At 43.0% G+C, this 14,442-nt stretch overlaps 1 protein-coding gene across 1 annotated transcript in view; it reads right to left on the bottom strand.

The window, feature by feature from the left end:
- Positions 1 to 471: 471 nt before the first annotated feature.
- The window catches only part of GLP2R (glucagon like peptide 2 receptor), a 78,730-nt gene continuing 64,759 nt past the window's right edge, over positions 472 to 14,442 (bottom strand). Inside the window, exons 10-13 of the mRNA XM_075579595.1 lie at positions 13,616 to 13,704; positions 11,560 to 11,698; positions 8,485 to 8,526; positions 472 to 1,095 (exon numbers count right to left, since the gene is read on the bottom strand). Of these exons, the coding sequence (XP_075435710.1) occupies positions 763 to 1,095; positions 8,485 to 8,526; positions 11,560 to 11,698; positions 13,616 to 13,704 (603 nt within the window). The 3' untranslated portion in view covers positions 472 to 762. The remainder of the gene's footprint in view (positions 1,096 to 8,484; positions 8,527 to 11,559; positions 11,699 to 13,615; positions 13,705 to 14,442) is intronic.

Raw genomic sequence — 14,442 nt, 5'->3', positions numbered from 1 at the left:
CGGGGGTCCATGCTTCTGTATGGGACCCCAGCAGCACTGACCGTGCATGGCAGCGGCACCGAAGGCGCTAAGCTTTGCTACATCTGTACGTTGAGGTCTTTAATCTTTCCTGATAAGTTTTATGATGTAGAGCAAGGGTGGACAACTGCAGTGCTCAAGGGCTACCAACAGCTCAGGTTTTCAGGACTTCCCTGCTCCAGCACAGGGGGTGCAGTCATTCTGCCTGAACCACTGATTGAGTCACTTGTGCTGAAGCATGGATGTCCTGGAAATGTGACCTGTTGGTGGCCCTTGAGGACTGGAGTTGACCGCCCCTGGTTTAGACCTGAAACCGCGTTGACTTTCAGTTGCTTTATTACATGGCATATAAAGAGCAGTAGATGTCGGGGACAGAATAAATATGTTAAATACACGCTCCGTATAGTAAAGAGAACGCTACGTGGGTAGAACGTACCAAATAAAGGTCTTAGATCTTGTAGAGTCTGCGATTTTATTTCATGTAAAAAATGTGCATATTAAGTGAGCCAAATAGCCTTTATCTGTGAACATTTCCATGCGATGTACAGGGACCACCCAGTCCTTCTGGAAAGCTAGTATGGTCCTAGATTTCGCAAACACATAGGGGTCGTTGCATTATTGTGCGATATGACCGATAAGTACCGCACCACTGCACAGAAACTCTCTTTCGTCAGTGGGACTTCCTGTGTGCTCACACCTTAATGAATAACCCCCATATAGTAATACATTTCCAGTAGTAACTTATTACGTCTCACTTTCTTCAAGTACCTCCCCGATTGTCTCGCTCACTGTTAAGCCGCCATCGCTACTTTCTGACAGACTCACCCTCGCAAAATACTTATGGGGAACGTTATGCTGTGGGTTAAAATCTGCAATCACATTGACGGTCATATGGAGGATTTGGACACTGCTCGGGCGCTTCACTTCTTCGTACCCATTCTTCCCAGAGTAGTGATTCCGCTGCTGCTTAGATTGCTTTGTTGGTTTGTACGTGGCTTTGGTGGTAAAGTAGCAGCTTTTACATGGCATGTACCGTAGCATGCAGCGGTCCCGCTGTTTCCTGAGCTCTGCTCTTACCTGGCAATGACAGAAGCAAGAAGAACTGAATACTGCCGGCTACATTGTAATGACAATTCTATAGTTGCATTTATGAATTCCAAATGAATCTATATTATAAAAATGAAACGATATTTTGTATATTTGTATCATTTTTCTTTACCTAGTGCAGGTCAACATTATCCTACTTATCTGTAGTATCTCATGGACAAATACCTGTCTTACTCATAAGAGGGAAACAATTGAAAGAAGTTCAGAGATGGGATCCCATTATCACAAGCCTTTACATTTTATTAAAGCATCTGAATGAATAGTTTCCCTGCTAATAGTGAAACAGCTTCGCAATCACTTTCCACCTTGACTGAACAAGTGGAAAGGTTTTTGTTGCTGATCTTTCAAACTCTCTGGGATGATAGAGTACCAATCAGTGTTATCTGCCGGTTTCCCAAAGATCACAAACCGGCATCATTCACCCCATTGTCATGTCATACAGTGGTTAAGCTGTGGACAAGGATTCTGGGTAGTGATATGCAAATGAGCACGAGTTGGGCATGTCACGCTTGGCTTCCTGTCACGTTCACATATATTCATTAGACCTTTTTCCAGCGGCATTAACCCGTTTGTACAGCTAAGCCTGTTCCAGAGAAGTACAGAATCAGTGGTAATGACACTGCCCTTTGAAGTGGGGGAGCGGCGAAGGCCTCTGTAAACCTGTCTTACCTTAGCCCCGGCCACTTCTTAGACTTAGGGCTTGAGTAAACCGCCCCTAATACGGTCATTATAGTACAGAAAGCCGTAGCGCACATTACCAATACATCTTCCTTTGCAGTGGAACTCTATCTCAGGGGAGCGCAAACTTTTTCAGCTGCCCCCCCTTGCTCTCCCGCCCCCCCTGATGACATGGAAGATGTCTTATGTGTGGTACAGTATGACGTCCTATATGATAATGATCGCATTATTTTATTTATTTATAAAATGTTTTACCAGGAATACATTGAGCGTTACCTCTCGTTTTCAATTATGTCCTGGGGTGGGAATTAGGGAAGGTTTTGTATTTAAACCATATTTACTAAATAGTGGTAGCCATACTGCTAGCTGCTTTCCTTCCGATCGGGTACAAACATGAAGGCCCTTATTCTATAAATCAGATTACTTAATGCACAATAAGGCATTACTCTTCAAAGCTCAGTATTTTGTCCAATCATTGGGTGTTGTGTACCTGTCCTTTAGTGTCCTTGTATGCACGGACGTGCCATCGTGCCTGGTAGAATGTCCTTGTTTCCGGAGTTAAATCCCTAAGGTCATACTGCATGAGTAAGAGACTGAGAGAGTGCTATAATTAACAGTTTTATTGTTCGATGTAGAATAGAGCTAATTGACCTTTTCATTGATGAAATATAAATCTTTTTACTGTACTTCTAGGCATCAGGACTTGTAACTAACTTACCCAGCTCCTCTTTCCTTTTTATATACAAGTTACGCTTTAAAGCAATCCGTGGGCTGCGTAGTATATATATATTTATATATATATTTGAAACAAGGGGTCCCTGTGGAGCTGAACCCCTGAACTCCAAGGGACGGATACTTCCGGTTCCTGATATATTTAATTTAGAAATTCCATTGCAAAATTGTGAGAAGAAAAGCAAAACAATATGTCCGTTGGGGTCAGCCACACTGTGCCGGCTAATAGAACCCAGTGACATCACCATGAGATGACATTGCACCTTCTGATTTGGTGACCCTGCAACCATCTTTGTTGTCCTGGCCGGCAGGACCAGCGTAATGCTGTACCGGCCCCTGCACTTGCAGAGGCCTGGCTCTCTCCCCGAGGACCCTACCCGTGGAGCGGGAGAGGCGACGGGAGCCAGGCCCGACTTCCGGTGGGGCCCGACTTGTATGCCAGGACCCAGGATGTTGATGTTGGTAAAACCTCACTTCCACTATTATTTCTATTTATACTAGGAAGAGAATAGGTGTAGATAGAGCACAGCTCCAGACATCCTGTAATATATCTCCAGGGGAAAAGACCAGGCCACTCCAAAATAGTCAAAAAAATAAGTTATTTATTGCTAGCTAAACATACAGGGAAAAGGGGACTGAATGAACGCACCTACGCGTACGCCTATTCTCTTCCTGTATCTACAACAGGTGGATAGCACGCTGAGGATTATGAGAGTGCCCCTTGGACAGTACAGGTAAAGTGCCGCAGTGCCTTATTCAAATACTGTCTTTCATGGACATTGTTCCTCTTTATTATTACTACTGATTGGGTGTTCATATTGTGTACATCACCGTGGATGTCTAAGCCGATTCCACTAGTCACATTCCCCTTCAGTTTTGTTATATTCATTTGGGGGGCACTCCATTGCAACTGGACTACCAATTGTGGATTTATGATGTTATTACTACATACATGTGGAACCTGTTTCAATTATTGAGCACCACATATACCACTTTTTCTATTTATACTGGGAGGCTAGTGGAGGTCGCGTACAACTGCTGCTGTGTTTGTCGTAGCAGTTCCTGGTCTTTTCTCTACGGTCCCACTAATTAATAGTCTTTTCCTACTGCCACTATGGCCACAATGACCACCACACCACCTTCCCAAGTCCCCTCTTTGGCCAGTATAACTCCACATAATAATGTTATCATTCCCCCACAAAAAGGGGGCGATCGGGCGTTTTGTCCGTAAGGTCCCATTCTACCACCTCGGCTGATCCAGAATAAGAAACAGAGTCACTGCATTAGGCTAAATTAGGCAAACTTTTACACAATTGCAGTGCACATTGCTTTCAATGCTTTGGCAGATTTTTGGAAACTAACGTTTTCAGAAACGTTTTAACGAGACAAAAGTGTATGGTCCGGGAACGTGGTCCAGGAACGTGGACGAAATGTTCACACTTTAGTCACAAGCGCAAATTAACACAAATGGACATTTTTGCTCTGGAAAATTGCCAAATTTGGATACATCTTCCCATTAAAGTCCTGCCTGACATGTCCTAGTCACACTCCCCTAATTGCTGCCATATAAAAGACATTGTACAAGTAACATAAACAGGTATTTTTGTGCAACCTATCCTCAATAATTATACATAATTTCCTAGTCCTAAAGGGTTATTTATTAAAATTGGCAAATAAGAAATACAGTGTAAAAGCAACAAAAAACACCCTGTTCTTGTCTCTGTTTATACTATGGGGTGGGATCTGCTGGAGTACTACTAGCAAGCTACCAGAGGAGGGTATCACATCTATTCCATTCCAGACACCATCCCCTAGTCTGGGGCTCAAGGCTTGTATCCCACTGCCACCTTGTGAGTGTGTTTTGGAGAGTGTAACCCACCCCCATCCCTGTGCCTAGACAGGATTGCACTACATTGTGTTTTCCCTTAGTTACAGTATGTACCTATCGATGGCGTGTGCTCCCTGAGTTTTATATCAGCAAATAAGAAATACAACAGTTTTTTTTCTCCGTTGATAAATCTGTTTGTTTTATTTACCCAGTTTTCCCGGTCAGGAGTCTTAATTGCTCACCAAACTTAATTAGCATAAACCTTCTATAATAAAGTAAAGTTAAATGTTTAGTATAATTCTTGACACTTGACCGCTATAGATATGAGGTAACGCTGTTATTATAATGCTATTTTTATTAAAACGATGAGTTACATGTAATTGACCTCTTAAATCTTCACTTAATGAGCCTTATTACAATTTAATTCACCAAGAAACTAATTGGATTACTTTTTTTCCATACTATTGTTACTAGCAGTTTAGGAACAGAACACGTATATATTTAATAGATTGGGATATTTGCAGCTGAACGCCTAATACAGTATCACAGCATTTACAATAAAAAAAGCTTTTTGGCTAATTAGGACCATACCTAGTTGAGGAAAGTTGCTGCTATCCCGGAGGGATAATAAAGCATTTAAAAAACACCACAAGGTGTCCCATGTTTAAAAGCCCTAAAAAATGTGTTACCCATTTCTCTGAAATGGCAAATCAGCTGGTAATTTTACAATAAAGAATGATCAAGCGTAGGTCATTTTTTATGTACATATGTTGTCTGTAAATCTGCAATTTTCCTTCACAACAGTTTATTTGGGTAAAAGAAGTATCTTAAGACCCGAGATTGTGCCCTTTATCAAAAATGGAGGTATAGCGTTTCCTTTTTAGCTCATTGCAGTAACTAGGGATATGAGGTACAGCATCACTTCCACCGCCACCGCTACCGCCACCCCCGCCACCCCCAACACCCCCAACACCACCATCACCCCCACCACCGGCCAACACCACCACCGGCCAACACCACCATCACCCCCACCACCGGCCAACACCACCATCACCCCCACCACCGGCCAACACCACCACCAGCCAACACCACCATCACCCCCACCACCGGCCAACACCACCATCACCCCCACCACCGGCCAACACCACCATTACACCCACCACCGGCCAACACTACCACCGGCCAACACTGCCACCCCCAACACCACCATCACACCCACCACCGGCCAACACCACCACCAGCCAAGACCACCATCACCCCCACCACCGGCCAACACCACCACCGGCCAACACCACCATCACCCCCACCACCGGCCAACACCACCATCACCCCCACCACCGGCCAACACCACCACCAGCCAACACCACCATCACCCCCACCACCGGCCAACACCACCGGCCAACACCACCATCACCCCCACCACCGGCCAAAACCACCATTACACCCACCACCGGCCAACACTACCACCGGCCAACACCACCATCACCCCCACCACCGGCCAACACCACCACCGGCCAACACCACCACCGGCCAACACCACCATCACCCCCACCACCGGCCAACACCACCATCACCCCCACCACCATCACCCCCACCACCGACCAACACCACCCCCAACACCACCATCACCCCCAACACCGGCCAACACTACCCCCAACACCACCATCACCCCCAACACCGGCCAACACCACCCCCAACACCACCATCACCCCCACCACCGGCCAACACCACCACCCAGCCAACCCTGCCACCATCTTTGTGTTTTTTGCACGTGCTGGCTAAAATAAAAACATTAAATGTACCCGCTGAGCTTGGAGTGTCGCCGTTTAGCGGTTCATTTTGGAAACCCAGTATGAGTAAAACTGTAAGGGTGAGCACTTTTACTGGTGTTTTGGTTTTGCCAGAACATAATTGGTTTGGGATTTGTAAAAACAAACGTTTTAAAACTTCAAACATTTGTGCTTATCAATAAAGCAAAAAAACATTCTCTCTTTAGGTTTATTATTCATTTGTAATTATTATTACAAAGAGAAATATTTGAAATCAAACACAGTTATCATGATATCAGACTTAAAGTTTACAAGTTATGAAGCTTCTATTAGTAGATTCATAAAAACAAATGTGATAACATGGAAAAGCTAGAAGTGGCAAAATGATAGGTTAACGTACATGTAATGTATAGTGTGCCATTAGTATTATGTATACACATATACTGTGGAACATGTTGTATAAAGGAGTGATATACATATCTCAGGAACATGTATAAAGGAATGATACACATATCTCAGGAACATGTATAAAGGAGTGATACATATCTCAGGAACATGTATAAAGGAGTGATACACATATCTCAGGAACATGTATAAAGGAGTGATACACATATCTCAGGAACATGTATAAAGGAGTGACACACATATCTCAGGAACATGTATAAAGGAGTGATACACATATCTCAGGAACATGTATAAAGGAGTGATACATATCTCAGGAACATGTATAAAGGAGTGATATACATATCTCAGGAACATGTATAAAGGAGTGATATACATATCTCAGGAACATGTATAAAGGAGTGATACATATCTCAGGAACATGTATAAAGGAGTGATACATATCTCAGGAACATGTATAAAGGAGTGATACATATCTCAGGAACATGTATAAAGGAGTGATACATATCTCAGGAACATGTATAAAGGAGTGATACATATCTCAGGAACATGTATAAAGGAGTGACATACATATCTCAGGAACATGTATAAAGGAGTGATACACATATCTCAGGAACATGTATAAAGGAGTGATACACATATCTCAGGAACATGTATAAAGGAGTGATACACATATCTCAGGAACATGTATAAAGGAGTGATACACATATCTCAGGAACATGTATAAAGGAGTGATACACATATCTCAGGAACATGTATAAAGGAGTGATACATAGCTCAGGAACATGTATAAAGGAGTGATACATATCTCAGGAACATGTATAAACTAGTGATACACATATCTCAGGAACATGTATAAAGGAGTGATACATGTCTCAGGAACATGTATAAAGGAGTGATACACATATCTCAGGAACATGTATAAAGGAGTGATACATATCTCAGGAACATGTATAAAGGAGTGATACACATATCTCAGGAACATGTATAAAGGAGTGATACATATCTCAGGAACATGTATAAAGGAGTGATACACATATCTCAGGAACATGTATAAAGGAGTGATACACATATCTCAGGAACATGTATAAAGGAGTGACACACATATCTCAGGAACATGTATAAAGGAGTGATACATATCTCAGGAACATGTATAAAGGAGTGATACACATATCTCAGGAACATGTATAAAGGAGTGACACACATATCTCAGGAACATGTATAAAGGAGTGACATACATATCTCAGGAACATGTATAAAGGAGTGACACACATATCTCAGGAACATGTATAAAGGAGTGACACACATATCTCAGGAACATGTATAAAGGAGTGACACACATATCTCAGGAACATGTATAAAGGAGTGATACACATAGCTCAGGAACAGGTATAAAGGAGTGATACATATCTCAGGAACATGTATAAAGGAGTGATACACATATCTCAGGAACATGTATAAAGGAGTGACACACATATCTCAGGAACATGTATAAAGGAGTGATACACATATCTCAGGAACATGTATAAAGGAGTGACACACATATCTCAGCGGTTCCCAGAAAGAGCTTACTGGGGTTCTGTGTTTTGTTATCCCTGCTTCAGCACAGGTGTGCCAGTCAACGACTGAGCCACTGATTGAAGCATGTGCTGAAGCATTGATATCCTGAAAACCTGACCTGTTGGTGGCCCTTTGTTAGCCACCGTGATCTACAGTAAAATGTTAGCTTTCCAAAACAATTAAGACTTCATAAAAACAAAGAAGGCGACAGTAGTTTTGCTCCAAATGTCTTTTGTGTGATAATGGTAAGAACTACAGTATATACTTACTGTATATACTTACTGTATATACTTACTGTATATGAGATATACGTGAACTCGGGAGGTACAGTTTGAATGGAACATAATGTAACTTTTACATTGTTAAACAAAAAATATTCAGTTTACTTACATCTCCATTGGCAAAGCAATATAACGTAGCCACAAGAAACCCCTAAAAAGACAGAAACATATTATTTTTAGGAGGTCTCCTTTTCCCTATTCCTCTTCGTTTCTCCTCCTTTCCCGGCAGGAGGAGAAATATACGTTTCAGCACGAATCAAGTTATTACAAAACCATGTTGGACACATCTCTGCACCTGGATCCGGCAGTTATTAGGATATACATGGGGTGCGCACACCTCCTGCACTGCGCCCCCACGGCCTGCTCTACCGCTGTGTCGCGCCCCCAGTTTGCACAGCGCTGGGATATACAGTATGAGCTGGCAATGTAACTTTCAGCTTTTTCTTGCACTTCGGACGATGTTGAATCAGTTCTTCTCCTTTATATCTTGCACTGTTTCCTTATTGCATTAATCTCCCTATAGTTTTTGCCTCTTTTTTAATCCGCAGAGTGTACATATGCAGCGGTGGTTATCCGACGATTTATCGGGTTGAATCACGCACTATAGTGCGTGGTGGTCCGAGCTGGTCTGCTGCAGACTAAATGTCCCATCGGATTAGCACAGCGGGGGTCCCTGCTGTGTTACTCCTACCAGGGTCTGCCTGTCTGTGAGAGGCGTGCAGTAAGAGGCTGAATCAGTCACTCTACCTGCACGCCTCTAACAGGCAATCGCGGGGGTTTTATTTAAATTTTAACACTACAGTATTGTAGTAGGGGGTCTCCGGAGCTGAACCACATTGATTTCAGATCAGGGGACCCCCTACTTCCCAAGTTACAGGCCCGTTATGGGGTGCCGGTATCCCCGCCATGTTAAAATCATGTGGGTCACGTGACCGGAGGCCTTTAACATTGCGGGGATACCGGCACCCCATAACGGGGCCTGTATCTCAGGAAGCAGGGGGTCCCGAGGCTGAAATCAACTTTGTTCAGCTGAGGAGACCCCCTGATCACGCACACTATGAATAAAAATAAAATGTAAGCAGCTTCATTACCTAAGGTAATTATTTTTTCTTTGGGTTGGGATTTGGGGGGGGAGGGGGTCATACTAGTGTGTGGGAGCAGGGGGTCTTCTGAGCTGAAGAAATCTGATTTCAGCCTCGGGGACCCCCCACTTCCCGAGATATAGGTCCCGTCCTTGGGCAAGCTGACTAGAGGTGTTATTATCGAGTACAATCTCCTCTAGAACTAGATGTAGAAATCAGAATGAAATGATGACAGTTGAGTTCATTCCAGGAAATAGCTAATCAGATCTTCTTTTTAAAATATTTGCAAGGAGACCAGTTTTTCATTACTGGCCTGGCGCTTTTCTAACAGCCTGGTCCAGTTCAGAGCATCTACTGTAACTAACATTATAGGGACCTCTGCTTGCTCTGCCCTACACCCCATTAACTCACAACATCTCTTAACCATACAATTGTTATTGGGGCTTTTAAAGCTCAGTTCTGACCCTCCTGCAGCTAATGAGCTCCCTTTGCTGGCAGCATGTCCATATTCTTGCCTCGAACCAGTCTTATTTCCACTAGGAGTTCTGCTTCTGCCTTTTTTACTGTGTCACATCCCATACAGGAAGAAACTGTTCATGGCATACTGTATAATTTAAAGGCAGCACATCCAATACACCATAACTGTCTTCCCTTCTTAAAGCAGCAATATCACATATTTATTCATTAAGGTAATAACGTATTTATTTATGTTGCACTATTTTGTTTATATTGTACTGGGGTATATTTCTAATGCTGTTCCTCATCATTCCTATATAATGAGAAGTAAGGCCATATTTACTAAACAGTGCTTAGACAAAAGGCACTGTGGCCAACTGCTCCCTTTATGTAGCACTGCTGCTTGCCCAGGCTCTTCCTGACAGTCTTCTAGGGTTTCATTTGTAGAAAAGGGGAAAAACACACGTGTATACACACAAGGGACACTCAGCCCTCAACCTTCAGCGGTTTATTCTTCTATTAGTGACACCACACATTTTTAACGCCGTCACTTTAAGAACAAAATAAATCATAAAAGGAAACATCTACTCCTGTCAGGAGTCTAACTCACATGCATATCCCTATCTGCAATATTGGCTGACTAAGCCAGTTATCAACTTTAAATAACACACAGAGATAACTAACATTGAGCCCTTAACTGTGAGATGAAGACAGCGTCCCATTAGTTCCTCAGATGCTGCAACACATGGGGAGGGAGGGAGAGGGGGAGGGGGGCGTCAACCCTGAACTGGATACAGGGGAGTAGCAGTTGATCAAATCATTTGTTTTCATTAGATGTAACAATCTTTTAATTAACTCTGTTATGCGTGACATTGATTATTAGCCAAGAACATTTACTCCGACAGTATTGCTTTCACACCAGAAGGGCTAAAAAAGCCAAGACCTGAGATGCAGAATATGATATCTCCATTATAATATTGCAGACTTCCCCTAATCTTTCCGGTAAATAATCCCCAAATAGTGCATTAACATGTTAGGCTGGGGCCATAGTACCGCAGACCGTGCAGAGGCGTCCAGATTGCCTTAAGACAGTGTTCGCGTCCATGCGGCGTGTGGGCGCGTGCACGCGGGAGGGGACGCGTGTTGTGCAAGAAATCAGTTTAAACTGATTTCTTGGCGCGACAGGCCGATTATGCGAGCGTTTCGTCCAATGAGGGCAAACCAGCTCCGTGATGCCCCTAGGAACGCCCCCCACAGCCCGTCCACTATGACCATGGAAAGCCCCCACTTCATCACAGCCTCCGCACACCTCCGCACGGGCAAAGGCACCAAGGCCCGGGCCTCAGGCTGCGGCCAGGGGGTGCTGAGCATGCAGCGATTTGTAACGATTTGCACAATGTACAGGTAATGAAATGTATCTAATTCTGCGTCTGTGTATCACATTTTTATATTCTATTTGCATAAAAAATCTACCAGGTCTGTAGTGGAGTAAACAATTTGCCTGATACATAGGAAATTCTAACTTTTCATGCACAAGTAAGCATCGAAACAAACTTCTATTGACACTCGTTATTTGGATCCACCTCTCCCCCATATTTTATAATTGAATACCCAAGAAAGTGAAAGTTTTGGCATTTAAACATTACCTGAAATGAGCTCATAGTTAGCTCAATAAAGAGTCGTATGCGTTTGGAAAGTCCATCATCCAGCTCGTCAGTAATGGATGTAAAGACCAATTTATGCATACCCAGCAGTAGAATTAGTACAAGTGTTGATCTTGCAAGCCTTAAAATTATATATATAAAAAAAAACAAAAAAAAACAATCCATTAGTTTCATTGTTGTCTACATTCTATTCAAGAACAATACTCCAACTCTACATTTTGGCCCATATTTACTAAGCAGTGCTCATGGATGTGATTTTTTTTTTGTCAATGAATGGAGAGATCTCCCTGTGAGTGTACAGTGTGCAGGAAACAGCTCCATCATGTAAACAGGCGTTCCTGCATCACGGGCCAGAAACAACCTTTGTAAAGAATGTAACCATATAATTGGCTCACATAAACATATTAACTATGCTAATAGCAAAGATTTGGTTGCTTTCATTGTTTTGGAAATAAATTACAAGTTTCAAAGGGCGAGTGTTTGCCAATCAGGTGTTATCTTCACCCTTATTTAACCCTGTCCTTATGAGAACGCTAATAAAGCTAGGGTGAGAGGGGGTTCTGCCAGTGCAAACACTTGTTGAACACACAGAGACATAAGACAAAGGGGAGCAGCCAGAGGAAATCAGACCCTTTCCGTGGCCCAGCTCACCGTGGCCCAGCTCACCGTGGCCCAGATGCACCTCCATTAAATCAGTGCAAAAACCATCAGGTTGTCTTAATTAGTAACAGACGTTATTTGCCCTGAGTTTAATGCATATCCAGGAAGATAATTATATGCAAAAACAGCGGCCAATGTTTAACTCATTAGCATAAGCTTATCATGAGGTTAATCAGCACTGCCTTGAGTTAGCTTCAAATAGCATCGCTCCAGTAATGCGGCCTTAACTAAAGGTGGCGTTACCTCCATCCAGACCCTGAAATATGGGGTTTTGCTACTGTCCAGCAAAACCCTTCAGGTAAGACGTAAATATCGTCAGGTTAATCCCTGTGCAAACTTGAAAAGCCTTTAGTGGATAAGCGGTGTTAGGGGGAACGCCACCTTTGCATATTTAGCACTAATGCTGGGAACATTTGGTTAAATTGCTGAATGGAGCTCAGTGCATCTGGCCATGTTAAGAAACTCGCTTGTATTATTAAATGCCTGACCCTGCGTCTTACCATATTGAAAAGATTGTCAGTAAATAATCATTTATTTTCTGTTTGATTTATAATCCTACACAGTATCAAGCTGTTCTTGCTCACCTGTATTCTAATATTACACAGTATCAAGCTGTTCTTGCTCACCTGTATTCTAATATTACACAGTATCAAGCTGTTCTTGCTCACCTGTATTCTAATATTACACAGTATCAAGCTGTTCTTGCTCACCTGTATTCTAATCCTACACAGTATCAAGCTGTTCTTGCTCACCTGTATTCTAATATTACACAGTATCAAGCTGTTCTTGCTCACCTGTATTCTAATATTACACAGTATCAAGCTGTTCTTGTTTACCTGTATTCTAATCCTACACAGTATCAGGCTGTTCTTGCTCACCTGTATTCTAATCCTACACAGTTCAGGCTGTTCTTACTCACCTGTATTCTAATCCTACACAGTTCAGGCTGTTCTTACTCACCTGTATTCTAATCCTACACAGTTCAGGCTGTTCTTACTCACCTGTATTCTAATCCTACACAGTTCAGGCTGTTCTTGCTCACCTGTATTCTAATCCTACACAGTATCAGGCTGCTCTTGTTTACCTGTATTCTAATCCTACACAGTATTAGGCTGTTCTTGTTTAACTGTATTCTAATCCTACACAGTATCAGGCTGTTCTTGCTCACCTGTATTCTAATCCCTCACTGTATAAGGCTGTTCTTGTTTACCTGTATTCTAATCCTACACAGTATCAGGCTGCTCTTGTTTACCTGTATTCTAATCCTACACAGTATTAGGCTGTTCTTGTTTAACTGTATTCTAATCCTACACAGTATCAGGCTGTTCTTGCTCACCTGTATTCTAATCCCTCACTGTATAAGGCTGTTCTTGCTTACCTGTATTTATAGTCCATAAACGTTGTCTGGTGAGCTTTGAGTTTAGAAACTAGAAGTTTTAAAATCTTGAGAAATATATAAAGGTTGATCTGCAAATGACACAATTATTCAATTTATTGTCTTAATATAATATGCACAATAAAACATTTAAAAAAAGATAGTTGCAGAAACACATGTATATATATGACCATAGACTGATACGTCCATGATTTAGGGTTTTTTGACAACTATATTTGCTTATACTACTGTAAATAGCAAATAAACTCTAGAATGGGCCTTTTATATATATAGCGACACTCGCCAAAAGAGTATATTTAGCATTAAATATTTGTGACCTCCATTTCTGCTCCAGAAGAGAGAAGAGACAGGGGAGAGAGAGAGACAGGGGAGAGAGAGAGGGGCAGAGAGAGAGAGAGAGACAGGGGAGAGAGACAGGGGAGCGAGAGAGGGGCAGAGAGAGGGACAGGGGAGAGAGACAGGGGAGAGAGAGAGACAGGGGAGAGAGATAGGGGAGAGAGACAGTGGAGAGAGACAGGGGAGAGAAAGAGACAGGGGAGAGAGAGAGACGGGGAGAGAGAGAGAGACAGGGGAGAGAGAGAGAGACAGGGGAGAGAGAGAGGGGCAGAGAGAGAGACAGGGGAGAGAGAGAGACAGGGGAGAGAGAGAGACAGGGGAGAGAGAGAGACAGGGGAGAGAGAGAGACAGCGGAGAGAGAGAGGGGCAGGGGAGAGAGGGAGGGGCAGGGGAGAGAGGGAGGGGCAGGGGAGAGAGAGGGCAGGGGAGAGAGAGGGACAGGGGAGAGAGAGGGACAGGGGAGAGAGAGAGAC

Source organism: Ascaphus truei, chromosome 22, assembly GCF_040206685.1.
Source record: "Ascaphus truei isolate aAscTru1 chromosome 22, aAscTru1.hap1, whole genome shotgun sequence".
Classification (NCBI taxonomy): Eukaryota; Metazoa; Chordata; class Amphibia; order Anura; family Ascaphidae; genus Ascaphus; species Ascaphus truei.
Note: the sequence above shows the minus strand (reverse complement) of the source record. Positions and strands in the feature narration are given on the sequence as shown.